We start from the raw sequence: 13,599 nt of genomic DNA on the forward strand, positions 1-13,599 counted from the left end.
TATGACAAAGGAGGCAAGAATATACAATGGAGAAAAGACAGCCTCTTCAATAAGTGGTGCTGGGAAAACTGGACAGCTACATGTAAAAGAATGAAATTAGAACACTCCCTAACACCATAACCAAAAATAAACTCAAAATGGATTAAAGACCTAATGTAAGACTGCACACTACAAAACTCTTAGACGAAAACATAGGAAAAACACTCTTTGACATAAATCACAGCAAGATCTTATGGAGCTGGAGGAATCAGGCTCCCTGACTTCAAACTATACTTCAAAGCTACAGTAATCAAGACAGTATGGTACTGGCACAAAAACAGAAATATAGATCAATGGTACTGGATAGAAAGCCAAGAGATAAACCCACACACCTATGGTCACCTAATATATGACAAAGGAGGCAAGAATATACAATGGAGAAAAGACAGCCTCTTCAATAAGTGGTGCTGGGAAAACTGGACAGCTACATGTAAAAGAATGAAATTAGAACACTCCCTAACACCATAACCAAAAATAAACTCAAAATGGATTAAAGACCTAATGTAAGACTGCACACTACAAAACTCTTAGACGAAAACATAGGAAAAACACTCTTTGACATAAATCACAGCAAGATCTTTTTTGACCCACCTCCTAGAATAACGAAAATAAAAACAAAAATAAACAAATGGAACCTAAATTAAACTTAAAAGCTTTTGTGCAGCGAAGGAAAACATAAGACGAAAAGACAGCCCTCAGAATGGGAGAAAATATTTGCAAATGATGCAACGGACAAAGGATTAACCTCCAAAATATACAAACAACTCATGCATCTCAATATCAAGAAAACAAACAAGCCAATCAAAAAATGGGCGGAAGACCTAAACAGACATTTTCCCTAAGAAGACATACAGATGACCAAGAGGTACATGAAAAGATACTCAACATCACTAATTATTAGAGAAATTCAAATCAAAACTACAATGAGATATCACCTCACACCAGTCAGAATGGCCATCATCAAAAAATCTACAAACAATAAATGCTGGAGAGGGTGTGGAGAAAAGGGAACCCTCTTGCACTGTTGGTGGGAATGTAAACTGATACAGCCACTATGGAGAACAGTATGGAGGTTCCTTAAAAAACTAAAAATATAACTACCATATGACCCAGCAATCCCACCACTGTGCATATACCCTTAGAAAACCATAATTCAAAAAGTCACATGTGGGCTTCCCCGGTGGTGCAGTGGTTAAGAATCCACCTGCCAATGCAGGGGTCACGGGTTCGAGCCCTAGTCCGGGAAGATCCCACATGCTGCGGAGCAACTAAGCCCATGCACCACAATTACTGAGCTTGAGCTCTAGAGCCCGTGAGCCACAACTACTGAGCCCGTATGCTACAAATACTGAAGCCCACGCACCTAGAGCCCATGCTCCGCCAACGAGAAGCCACCACAAAGAGAAGTCCGTGCACTGCAACAAAGAGTAGTACTGCTCGCCAGAACTAGAGAAAAAGCCTGCATGCAGCAATGAAGACCCAACGCTGCCAAAAAAATAAGTTTAAAAAAAAAGTTACATTAAAAACAAAAACAAAAGTCACATGTACCCCAATGTTCATTGCAGCACTATTTACAATAGCCAGGACATGGAAGCAACCTAAATGTCCATCAACAGATAAATGGATAAAGAAGATGTGGTATGTATATATAATGGAATATAACTCAACCATAAAAAGGAACAAAATTGGGTCATTTGTAGAGACGTGGATGGACCTAGAGTCAGTCATACAGGGTGAAGTCAGAAAGGGAAAAACAAATATCGTATATTAACATATATATGTGGAATCTAGAAAAATGGTACAGATGAACGTACTTGCAGGACAGGAATAGAGACGCAGACATAGAGAACAGACATGTGGACACACGGGGGTAAAGGGAGGGTGGGATGAACTGGCAGATTAGGTTTGACATAAATACACTACCATGTATAAAAGGGATAGCTAGTGGGAACCTGCTGTATAGCACAGGGAGCTCAGCCTGATGCTCTGCGATGACCTAGGTGGGTGGGAGGTCCAAGAGGGAGGGGATATATTTATACATATAGATGATTCACTTCATTGTACAGCAGAAACTAACACAACATTGTAAAGCAATTATACTCCAATAAAAATAAAAATTAAAGAAAAATAAAAACTTTAAAAAATATCCCCTTGACATCTGTCTAGACATGTCAATATATAATTCTGAAGTAACCATTAACATTCAGTCATTTTAAAAAATTGGCATTATTTCCCCAAAGTTCTTTTTACTTCTAAAAGCTAGAATCTAGATGAAGCATTTAGTTTTTCTTCGTACATCATGTTAGATGGCAGCTCATAGAATGCAAACATAGTTATTTTTCTGCCCACTCATTTTGAGAAAAAAAAAAATGCTGCCCACACCAGATGCCGTTCCTACCACTCAGCTTTTCCTTCATTAATCTCTAGGTGATTCCTTATTCAACAGTACATATAACACTGCTCTTAACATCTTCTCCTTTCTCCAAGCTCTAAACTCTATTCCAGGATCTCTGCCAAAACCCTCTGTACCTCAAAATGCCCCTGAATATTTATCTACCCTCTCTTAGAGGAAGAAGTATCCATCCCTCCTTGCTAAGGCTAACCCTCCTTCCACCTGTGCTCCTGATGTCATTCTCTCCTCCACGACCTTCCTCAGTAATGTAGCAATAATGAACTCTACCATCTTTGATAGATCTCCTTTTCCTTCACAGCTTCCAAGTACCATCAACTTCACCCCAAACACCCCTAGCAACTACCATGTAACAACATCCTTTTTTCTCACTGCCAACACTCGGCTATCCTTTTTGCTTACTTAGATGGTGGTACCATCCATCCTCCTAATTGCTCTCTCTGCTTCTGACTGCTTCATTTCTAATTCATCAGGTCGAATACACCAGCTTCATCCTCTAAAACACAGCTCTGACTTTCACTTTTCTACTCAAAAAGATTTAAGGGATTGATTATATATCAAATCGTGTTCAAAGTTCACAGTATAGCCCTCTAAAAAGCCAGTTCCTATCCATCCCATCTCTTAATCGCACCAGGCTCTCTCCAAGAGAAACATAACATACAATATAGCTGCCACTTACTGAGCATCATTCATTCATTCTGCTGTTCATTATTTATTTCTTTCTTTCACTGAAGGCCTGCCATGTATCAGGTACTATTCTAGGCACTGTGAATGCAGCAGTGAACCTAAGAGGCAAAAAGCTCTGCCTTCATGCAGCTTATAACTCAAGTGGGGGGGATGGACAATAAGCAAAGAAATAAGATATGGTATATCAAATGGCTGTAAGTGCTATAAAGAAAAATAAGGCAGAAAAGGACAATAGGGAATGGTAATGGGGGTGTGATTTAGAAGTGTGGTCGGGGAAAGGCTCACTGAGAAGGTGACATTTGGGCAAAAACCCAAAGGAAATGGGAGAACAAGCCATGAGGATATGTGAGGGATGATGATTCCAGGCAGTAGAAAGCCCCTGAACTGCAAATGCCTATGTTCAAGCAACAGCAAGGAGGCGAGTGTGACTGGAGCAAAGTGAGGGAGAGTATAATAAGACAGAGAAGACTAGGGCCAGATCATGTGGTGTGACTGTAAGAACCCTGGTTTTTACCCTGTGAGCTGAAAGCCACTGGATGGTTTTGAGCCAAGAAGGGTCACATCTGACTTGAGTTTTAAAATGATCACTCCAGCTGGTGTGTGGAGAAACAGGGTGGAAGGTTAGAAACAGGGAGACCAGGCAAAAAATGATGGAGGACCAAGGTGGTAGTAGTATAGGATGGAATTTGCTGGCGGATTAGACTGTAGAGTGTGAGAAAAAGAAGAGCCAAGGTAGATGCAAACTATTACATTTAGAATGGATAAACAACAGCTCCTACTGTATAGCACAGGGAACTATATCCAATCTCCTGGGATAAACCATAATGGAAAAGAATATTTTAAAAAGCATGTGTATATGTGTATAACTGAGTCACTTTGCTGTACAGCAGAGATTGGCAAACCATTGTAAATCAACTATACTTCAATTAAAAAAAAAAAAAAAAAAGAGCCAAGCATGACTTCAAGGGTTTTAGACTGAGGAACTGGTAAGACAGAGGAGCAATTTAGCAAGATGCAGAAGACAGTTCGAGGAGAACATAATTAAAGGGGAGTGGGAGGAAGATCAGCAGTTCAGTTTCATACATGTTAGCTTTGAGATACCTACTAAGGATCCAAGTAAACTTGTCAATTATGCAGCTGGATATACCCCTTGGAGTTCAGTATCTGAGTTCACACTGAAGATACCTGGGAGTCATCAGTGTAGAGACGGTTTTAAAAGCATGAAACTAGATGAGAGTCCCAGGGACTAAATGTAGATAGAACTGAGCTTTAGAGCACTCCAACATTTAGACTTTTAGAGATGCAGAAAAAAACAGGGAGAGAGGCCAAGAAGGAACAGCCAGTAGGTAAGAAGAAAGCCTGGAAGAATAATATAATTATGAGGGCTGGGAATTAACCACTAAATTTACCAACATGGCGGTTACTTGACCTTGACAAGAACAGTTTTGGGATAATAATGAGGACCAAAGCTGACTGGAATGGATGAGAGAAAGACTGGGTGAGAGAAGTGGAGGTAGTGAGTACACACAGGTCTTCTGAGGACACATAACCATACACTGAACCATATGCTTCACAGGCTAATTAGGAAATAATGCTCTTAATCCTCACGTGACCCTATGAAATAGGTACCATTTATTATTCCCATTTACAAATGAAAAAAACAAAGCTCAGAGAAGTGGAATAATTTGTTCAAGGCCAGAATCTGTGAGTGGCAGGACCAGGACTCCAAACCCAAGTCTGTCTAATTCCAAAGCCTACGGCTGGTGACAGTGATGGAGCCTCCCAGTCTTTGGGAGGAAGCAGCTGTGACCTATTCCTGTTCCCAAGGATTCCCCAGTTCTTTAACAAGGTCCTATAACTCTAAAGCCAGCCCTTTTGGAGAACACCAAAGCAGGCCCCCATTTTTCTTTGTGAACTTGTCAGTGCTCCTATAAATGAAGTCATCACTGCACTGACCTGAGTTAGGGAGCACTGATCCTTTGCCATTCTTCACGTCCACCACCCAGGTGGCTTCTTTACCTCCAGGGCCATCCTTAACCTTGAAGGCAAAAATACCACCGATTTTCTTCACAAACTGCTCCCCTTCCTGGAAAGAAAAATAACACAGAGTTATATGAAGTTCATTCCTCTGGCTTTTCCCAAAATTTTTAAATAGATACATGACGTGAGCAGCTGGGCCAGCAGACAGTCCCCAAGCTCCCTTAGGATCTTTTACCCAGAAAAGTCTGAAAGGCAACCAGGCAACAACTCCGTCATCTGCCAAATCTTTTGTTGAAAATGGCTTTCTGGATACAACTGGTGGAAGGACAGGGAGAATGGGAGAGTGGGTGGCACAGGAGCATTTTCTACTGAAATAGCCTTCATTTGTCTCAATAATTTCTGAAAGATTCACTCTGGCCTCTCTAAATGTAGGAAGCCTAACTCCTCTTTTTCTTTGTAGGTAAATTCCTGCACATATATTTTTGGTGTTCCACAATCAGAATTTAAAGATAAGTGGTTCAACTCATTTCCTGGATTAGTATAAAGAATTATACAAGTTTAATATACCATCCACCACCTACTTTTGGATCTTGAGGAATGAAGCTGGAAAAATAACCTCAGATCCACATCTCCATAGGTTGGTTTCCTTTCTCCCTCCCTCTCCCCTTCATTCCCACTCTGTTTCATCTTTCCTTACTGAAATATTGATTGACCGAAACAATGAGTGGCACCAGACATTATTCCAGACGCTACGGAGTTAGAAGGGTAAATGATAATACACTATGATCACTATGGAAAAGGGGAACACAGGGGCCTACAGGAGCACAGAGGACCCGCTAACCTGGCTGGCAGGGTGAATAACGCACACACCTTAAAAAAAAAAAAACACAATAATTTTATTGTGATTATTTTTCTTTAGAGAAAAAAACATACTGCGGAAAAAATAGAAAATATTGAGAAGCATAAAGAAAACAAATCATTCATAATTTCACCACTCAGAGAAAATAACATTTTGATATAAATCTCCTCTATCTTTTTTCTCTGCATATATATTTTTAAAATGAGTATATATACTGTTTTGTAATCCACTTTTCGGTTTAATATAGCTATCCTTATTACTGTGTCATTAAGTATTCTTTCATATAATTTTAAATGACCATACAGAGTCTTTAATTGTAGACGTGTACTATACTTTATTTAACCAATACTCTCTGCTGCTTGATGTTTAAGGTTAGTCCTAACTTCTGGCTCTTATAACAATGCTGTACATATGTTCTTATATCTAAGTATTTTTACATAACCTCATTTACTTAAGGTTAATCTCCAAGAATTAAATTTTACTAATTAATAACAATGAATTTGCAATCAGCATAGGTTTGAATTCCTGCTCTGCCATTACTTATATAACCCTGAGCAAGTTACTAAATCTCTCTGAATCTCAGTTTTCTTATCTGTGAAATGGAGATAATAATATAGCTACCCTCATAGAGTTGTATGGTATTTAAATACCCACAAAGCACAGAGTAACTGCTCAAAAAGCACTGGCATTTTTTCCCATTATTTTACTCTATGATCTGTCTGCTATTCCTGTGCCAGTATTATAGCTTTATAAATGGACTTTACTCTTTGGTACAGTAAATACCATAATTCCTCTCTTAGAAAGATTCTTGATTATTCTTGATTTGTTTTGGACATTTTTTCCTCTAGATGTACATTATAATCATTTAGTTAGTTCTTCCCCCGGAAATGGGGCTATACTACTTCCCTGGTGGTGCAGTGGTTTAGAATCCACCTGCCAATGCAGGGGACACGGGTTCAATCCCTGGTCCGGGAAGATCCCACCTGCCACGGAGCAAACTAAGCCCATGCACCACAACTACTGAGCCTGTGCTCTACAGCCCGTGAGCCACAACTGCTGAGCTGGCACACCACAACTACTGAAGCCTGCACGCCCTAGAGCCCATGTGCCACAACTACTGAGCCCACGTGCTGCAACTACTGAAGCCCGTGCACCTAGAGCCCATACTCCACAACAAGAGAAGCCACAGCAATGAGAAGCCCATGCACAGCAACAAAGAGTAGCCCCCACTCACCCACAACTAGAGAAAGCCTGCGCGCAGCAACAAAGACCCAACGCAGCGAAAATAAATAAATAAACAAACAAACAAATAAATAAATGGGGCTATATACAATATATGGATCTGTTTGGAGGTAAAGTAATATCTTTACAATATTAAGTCCTCCCATCCATGAATTGGTGTATCTTCAAGTTTTCCTTGATGTCCCTTGGCAATATTTTGTCATTTTCCCCCATATAGGCTTTTGTACATTTCTTGCCAAGTTTATTCTTAGTATTTTTATATTTTATATTACTTTTGTTAATATTTTTCATTATATTTCATGACTAGGTAATTGCAAATACATAGAAAATATATTCATCTTTACATATTTATTCTGGAATTGGCTACCTTTTCAGTTTTCTTATAATTTCTAATAGAGTTTTTATTTACCACCTTTTTTTTTCAGCCTTACATCCCTGCAGTAATTTATATCCAAGATTCCTCCTTTTGGTATCATAATATTTCTTCTTTTAACAAAGACTTTAGTGTTTACTATGTTCAGGCACTGTGCTAAGTACCTGAAATACTTAAATAATTATTATCAGATACTAACCTCTGTTTCTATGTATGCAGAGAGTCTGGCCTAAGTTCTTTCTTTTTGTTGTGTTATGTTTGTTTTATAACAAATTCATTGAGATATTTATATATCAAAAAATTTATCCTTTTAAAGTATATAATTCAGTGGTATTTTAGTATATTCAAAGTTGTGCAACCAACACCACTATACTGTATAGCACAGGGAACTATATCCAATCTCCTGGGATAAACCATAATGGAAAAGAATATTTCAAAAATCATGTGTATATGTGTATAACTGAGTCACTTTGCTGTACAGCAGATTGGCAAACCATTGTAAATCAACTATACTTCAATTAAAAAAAAAAAAAAAAAAAGAGCCAAGCATGACTTCAAGGGTTTTAGACTGAGGAAGTTTTGGACATTTTTTCCTCTAGATGTACATTATAATCACTTAGTTAGTTCTTCCCCTGAAAATGGGGCTATACTACTTCCCTGGTGGTGCAGTGGTTTAGAATCCACCTGCCAATGCAGGGGACACGGGTTCAATCCCTGGTCCGGGAAGATCCCACCTGCCACGGAGCAAACTAAGCCCATGCACCACAACTACTGAGCCTGTGCTCTACAGCCCGTGAGCCACAACTGCTGAGCTGGCACACCACAACTACTGAAGCCTGCACGCCCTAGAGCCCATGTGCCACAACTACTGAGCCCACGTGCTGCAACTACTGAAGCCCGTGCGCCTAGAGCCCATACTCCACAACAAGAGAAGCCACAGCAATGAGAAGCCCATGCACAGCAACAAAGAGTAGCCCCCACTCACCCACAACTAGAGAAAGCCTGCGCGCAGCAACAAAGACCCAACGCAGCGAAAATAAATAAATAAACAAACAAACAAATAAATAAATGGGGCTATATACAATATATGGATCTGTTTGGAGGTAAAGTAATATCTTTACAATATTAAGTCCTCCCATCCATGAATTGGTGTATCTTCAAGTTTTCCTTGATGTCCCTTGGCAATATTTTGTCATTTTCCCCCATATAGGCTTTTGTACATTTCTTGCCAAGTTTATTCTTAGTATTTTTATATTTTATATTACTTTTGTTAATATTTTTCATTATATTTCATGACTAGGTAATTGCAAATACATAGAAAATATATTCATCTTTACATATTTATTCTGGAATTGGCTACCTTTTCAGTTTTCTTATAATTTCTAATAGAGTTTTTATTTACCACCTTTTTTTTTCAGCCTTACATCCCTGCAGTAATTTATATCCAAGATTCCTCCTTTTGGTATCATAATATTTCTTCTTTTAACAAAGACTTTAGTGTTTACTATGTTCAGGCACTGTGCTAAGTACCTGAAATACTTAAATAATTATTATCAGATACTAACCTCTGTTTCTATGTATGCAGAGAGTCTGGCCTAAGTTCTTTCTTTTTGTTGTGTTATGTTTGTTTTATAACAAATTCATTGAGATATTTATATATCAAAAAATTTATCCTTTTAAAGTATATAATTCAGTGGTATTTTAGTATATTCAAAGTTGTGCAACCAACACCACTATCTAATGTTAGAACATTTTCATCACCCCATAAAAAAAACCATACCCATTAGCAGTCACCCCCCACCCCCACCATTCTCCCCTCCTGGTAGCCCCTGGCAACCACTAACCTACTTTCTGTCTTGATGGATTTGCTTATTCTGGACATTTCACACAAATGGAATCATACAGTATATGGTCTTTTGTGACTGGCTTCATTCACTTAGTATAATGCTTTTAAGGTTTATCCACGTTGAAGCACGTTATCAGTAATTAATTCCTTTTTATGGCCAAATAATATTCCATTGTATGGATTCAGCACATTTTGTTTCAGCTATTATCAATGATACTGCTACGGACATTTGTGTACAAGTTTTTATATGGACATAGGCTCTAATTCCTCTTATATTTAGAAGTAAAAATTTGGGTCATAAGGTAATGTTTAACCTTTTGAGGAACTATCAAGCTGTTTTTTAAAGTGGCTGCACCATGTTACACTCCTACCAGCAACAAATAAAGGTTCCAATTTCTCTACATCCTTACCAACATTTTTGTCTGTCTTTTTTATTTTAGTTATCCTAGTGGGTGTGTCAATCTTTTTCTTGTACATAGATAACACACCTGAACCTATCTAGAATGAACCATGGGTCTTAGGATTCCAAAGAAGCTATTCTAAAAATATTTAGTCTAGGCCTACTTATCTGAACAGCCATGGAAACAATTCCTACATGTGACTGTCCTGAAATCAACTACCAACATTTTCTAATTAAATCAACAAATCAAAATGATTGTCAAATTTTTAAAGCGAAGGAGAGAAATTCTCTTATTTTGGCTTCCCTTAAAACATCTCACTCAAATTAACTTTCGGAAAAACTATTAACAACAACAATAATCTTTTGGGGGCTATAAAGTTTTCAAGTGCTTTTATATACATTATTTCTTTAATTTTCATAAAACCCTGTAAGTAGTTGCACGAGTGTTAATATTAGCTCATTAAGCAGAAAAAATTACTGAGGCTCTAAAAGGTTAAGAACGCTTTAGACTATTCTCTATCCTACTGCCAACTAATCCATCTAAAATAACCCACCTAACACTAACATAAATATCACTTTCAGGTTTGAATTTAAATGGCTCCCCACAGCCTAGAGGATAAAGTCTGCCTTTATATATCATTCAAAATGCTTCATAATCTGAAGGATATTTATATGTTCTTATCTTCAGTCCCTTTTTCATCCTCCCCAGGTTTTTTTGTTCTGACCACTTTGAATGCCATGAACATACATGCCTCTATGCCCTTGCTCATGGCCTGTCCCAGTTCACTCACCTCCTCCTACTCTCCGTTCCCACCTAACTTCATCAATTCAAGTCTCAGCTCACATGCTAATTCTTCTGGAAAGGCGTTTCTGCCTCTACTGGATACTTTGATAGCAATTCGCACATACACCCACCTGCAAGTTTCTTGTTAAAGCAGTTTTTTTTTTCCAGGAAAAATTTTCCATGTCTATTTTCCCACTAAACTCAATGTTCCCTGAGGGGCAAGGATGTATGACAAGTAAGCAACACAACCAGAAATCAATCTCAGGTTGGTTTAACTTCAAATTCAATGCTCTTTCCATTTGCTCATACCATATGGCAAAGTAGGTTATATCAATACTTCCAAACTTTAGCCTATAAAAGTAGTTTCTGTCACCATAAATAAATTAAAAGAAAGTTCAAGTCTTTTCCACATTCCTTAAAATCCTTTATCCTTCAAGGTTCTGTGGAGATAATCTAGAAGAGTACATAGTAATGCTGGTGTGCTGGGCCACCCAAGGAGCCAAGCTTCCTTTGGGGCCAACAGCCCATGAACAGCTACTTCCAGCTGCACCTACGCGTCATCTGCTTGCACAATGCCTCAGGAATAGTTATGGTAGACACCAACAAGTTAGAGCAGGAAATCACCAGCATACATTTAGGAATTCTACCTAAATACCTGGAAATTCCTCCCACTTCCTTAAGACAGATGTAGATTAATTTTGCACTTGCTGTTACTTTTGACAACCAACTGATCCTCTTATAAAATCAAATCCTTTGGTCAATAAAACATTTTCAATTCAAGAAGGAAAGAGAGAGGGCAAGGAAATGGACAAGGAGGAGAGAGTTAAAAGGGTAAAGAAAATACACATCTGTTGCAACACTAGAGATCACTAATACTAAGAAAGTTCTAAGTGCCTCCTTGCTTGAAGAAAAGTACTTCTTTCTGAGTAGGCAAAGGGTCAAGGAGTAGGTCCTGTTGTAAACTTAATAGGAACAAAAATTAAGACAATTCAAAGAAGGGCAATGGGGTATTGCTAACGAAAACAAAAGTGGAAATAAAATCTCTTGCCAGGCTTCCTTTGCAATGCAGAAAATGCATGAATTGACAAAAGATTCCAAGACTTTCACTTTCTAGTACTGCAAACATTTAGGAAACTGACAATCGTGGGAAGGAGAAAAGAAACAAGGGGAAAAAGGTCCATGCAAGTGAGGTTACAGAAGGAAAAGAAAAGAATTAAAATGGGAGCAAGAGGCATACATTTGCAAAGCTAAAAGAAAACTGTGAAATAAAAACAGCACTGTTTTGTTAATCCCAGTAATGAAATATGCAATGGTAGACATATAGCCATAACAGATACTCTCTAAACTATTTTCTTTTTTGACAGAATAAAGTTGAAAAAACAAACAAAAAGAAAGGGACAACCTGGCAGAAGCAACTATCCTATGGATTACTCTGCAGGCAAATACTGGTGCCATGAAAAAAATTTTTTTCAAGCTGAGCCCTTAGAGAGTCCAGCTTCACTTTAGTGGACACTTGTAATAAAAGAAATTTTAAAAACAATAATGAGATATATTTTCCTACTATTGGCAAAGATTTTTTTAAAACCAGCCAAGAAAGCACTGGAGATAGTGTGAAGAAAAAACCGTCACTCTCATGAACTGTCATTAAGTTTGTAAATTAGTACCCTCTTTTTGGTGGATAGTTTGGCAACATGTATCAAAAAGCTAAACATACATATCCAACAACCCAACAATTTCCCCTTCTAACTATTTGTGCTAAGGTAATCATGGCATTAAGTATTTAAAAATGAGGGCAAAAGGAAATGTATTATACCTTTTTTTTTTACTTACAAGATTTAAATACAACGCAATGTTCATCACAGGAGGCTAGTTATACAGATTATGATACCTATATTCAAACGTGTACTATGGGGTCATTAAAACTGATGGTAAGGATTTATATTTATGGGCAGGGAACATACTATCAAGAGAAGAAAGCAGGTTATAAAATAACAGGTAGGGACTTCCCTGACAGTCCAGTGGCTAAGACTCCACGCTCCCAACACAGGAGGCCCGGGTTCAATCCCTGGTCAGGGAACTAGATCACACATGCAGCAACTAAAGATCCCGCATACCGCAACTAAGACCTGGCGTAGCCAAATAAATAAATAAATGAATATTTAAAAAAACAAAACAAAACAGGTAGACTAACGAGGGTGTATCCCTCAAGATGGTGGCAAGATAGGTCTGCAAGCTCCTGGGCCACTGCCTGCCTGCTGGGAACTGTCAGCCCTGGCCCCCTCTACATCAGGAAGATTGTTGATCATTATGAAAATTCTAGAAATGCAGGGTACTTTGTCAAGACAAGTCAGTCACTTTAGCTGTTTTCCCATGCACAGCACAATCACCTTAAGGTGTTAAGAAATCCTTTGTGCTATAATAAGGGAGTTACAAGATATGCACAATGCTTGCCTTCACACTGTTGCTCTAACATGAGTGAAATGCACACCTTAAATGTTTTGAATCCTTTATTTCAGCCCACTGGTCAGCTTAGTAGATGTGTAGTTGGAATTATGTGACTGTGGCTGTAACTGTGCCTTGTTGGTCATAATTAAAATCAATTATGAAATTCCAAGATATCTTTAAGTTTGAAACAATGAAGTAAATACCTAATTTTGCCTGAAGAGAATAACTCTCTATTTTGGAGAGTTACTGTTAGATTGCTTTAGTATGATTATTATCTATCAAGAACTAATTACTGATCCACCAGAGGGCAGACAGCAGAAGCAAGAAGATCTATAATCCTGCAGCCTGTGAAACGAAAACCACATTCACAGACAGACAGACAAAATGAAAAGGCAGAGGACTATGGACCAGATAAAGGAACAAGATAAAACCCAGAAAAACAACTAAATGAAGTGCAGATAGGCAACCTTCCAGAAAAAGAATTCAGAATAATGATAGTGAAGATGATCCAGGACCTCAGAAAAAGAATGGAGG

At 38.2% G+C, this 13,599-nt stretch overlaps 1 protein-coding gene across 1 annotated transcript in view; it reads right to left on the bottom strand.

Annotated features, from left to right (window-relative positions):
* SCP2 (sterol carrier protein 2) overlaps nucleotides 1-13,599 on the bottom strand; it is a 174,122-nt gene that overhangs the window by 17,368 nt on the left and 143,155 nt on the right. The window contains exon 14 of the mRNA XM_024119754.3: nucleotides 5,093-5,222. Within this exon, the coding sequence (XP_023975522.1) occupies nucleotides 5,093-5,222 (130 nt within the window). The remainder of the gene's footprint in view (nucleotides 1-5,092; nucleotides 5,223-13,599) is intronic.

This window comes from Physeter macrocephalus, chromosome 4 (genome assembly GCF_002837175.3).
Source record: "Physeter macrocephalus isolate SW-GA chromosome 4, ASM283717v5, whole genome shotgun sequence".
NCBI lineage: Eukaryota > Metazoa > Chordata > Mammalia > Artiodactyla > Physeteridae > Physeter > Physeter macrocephalus.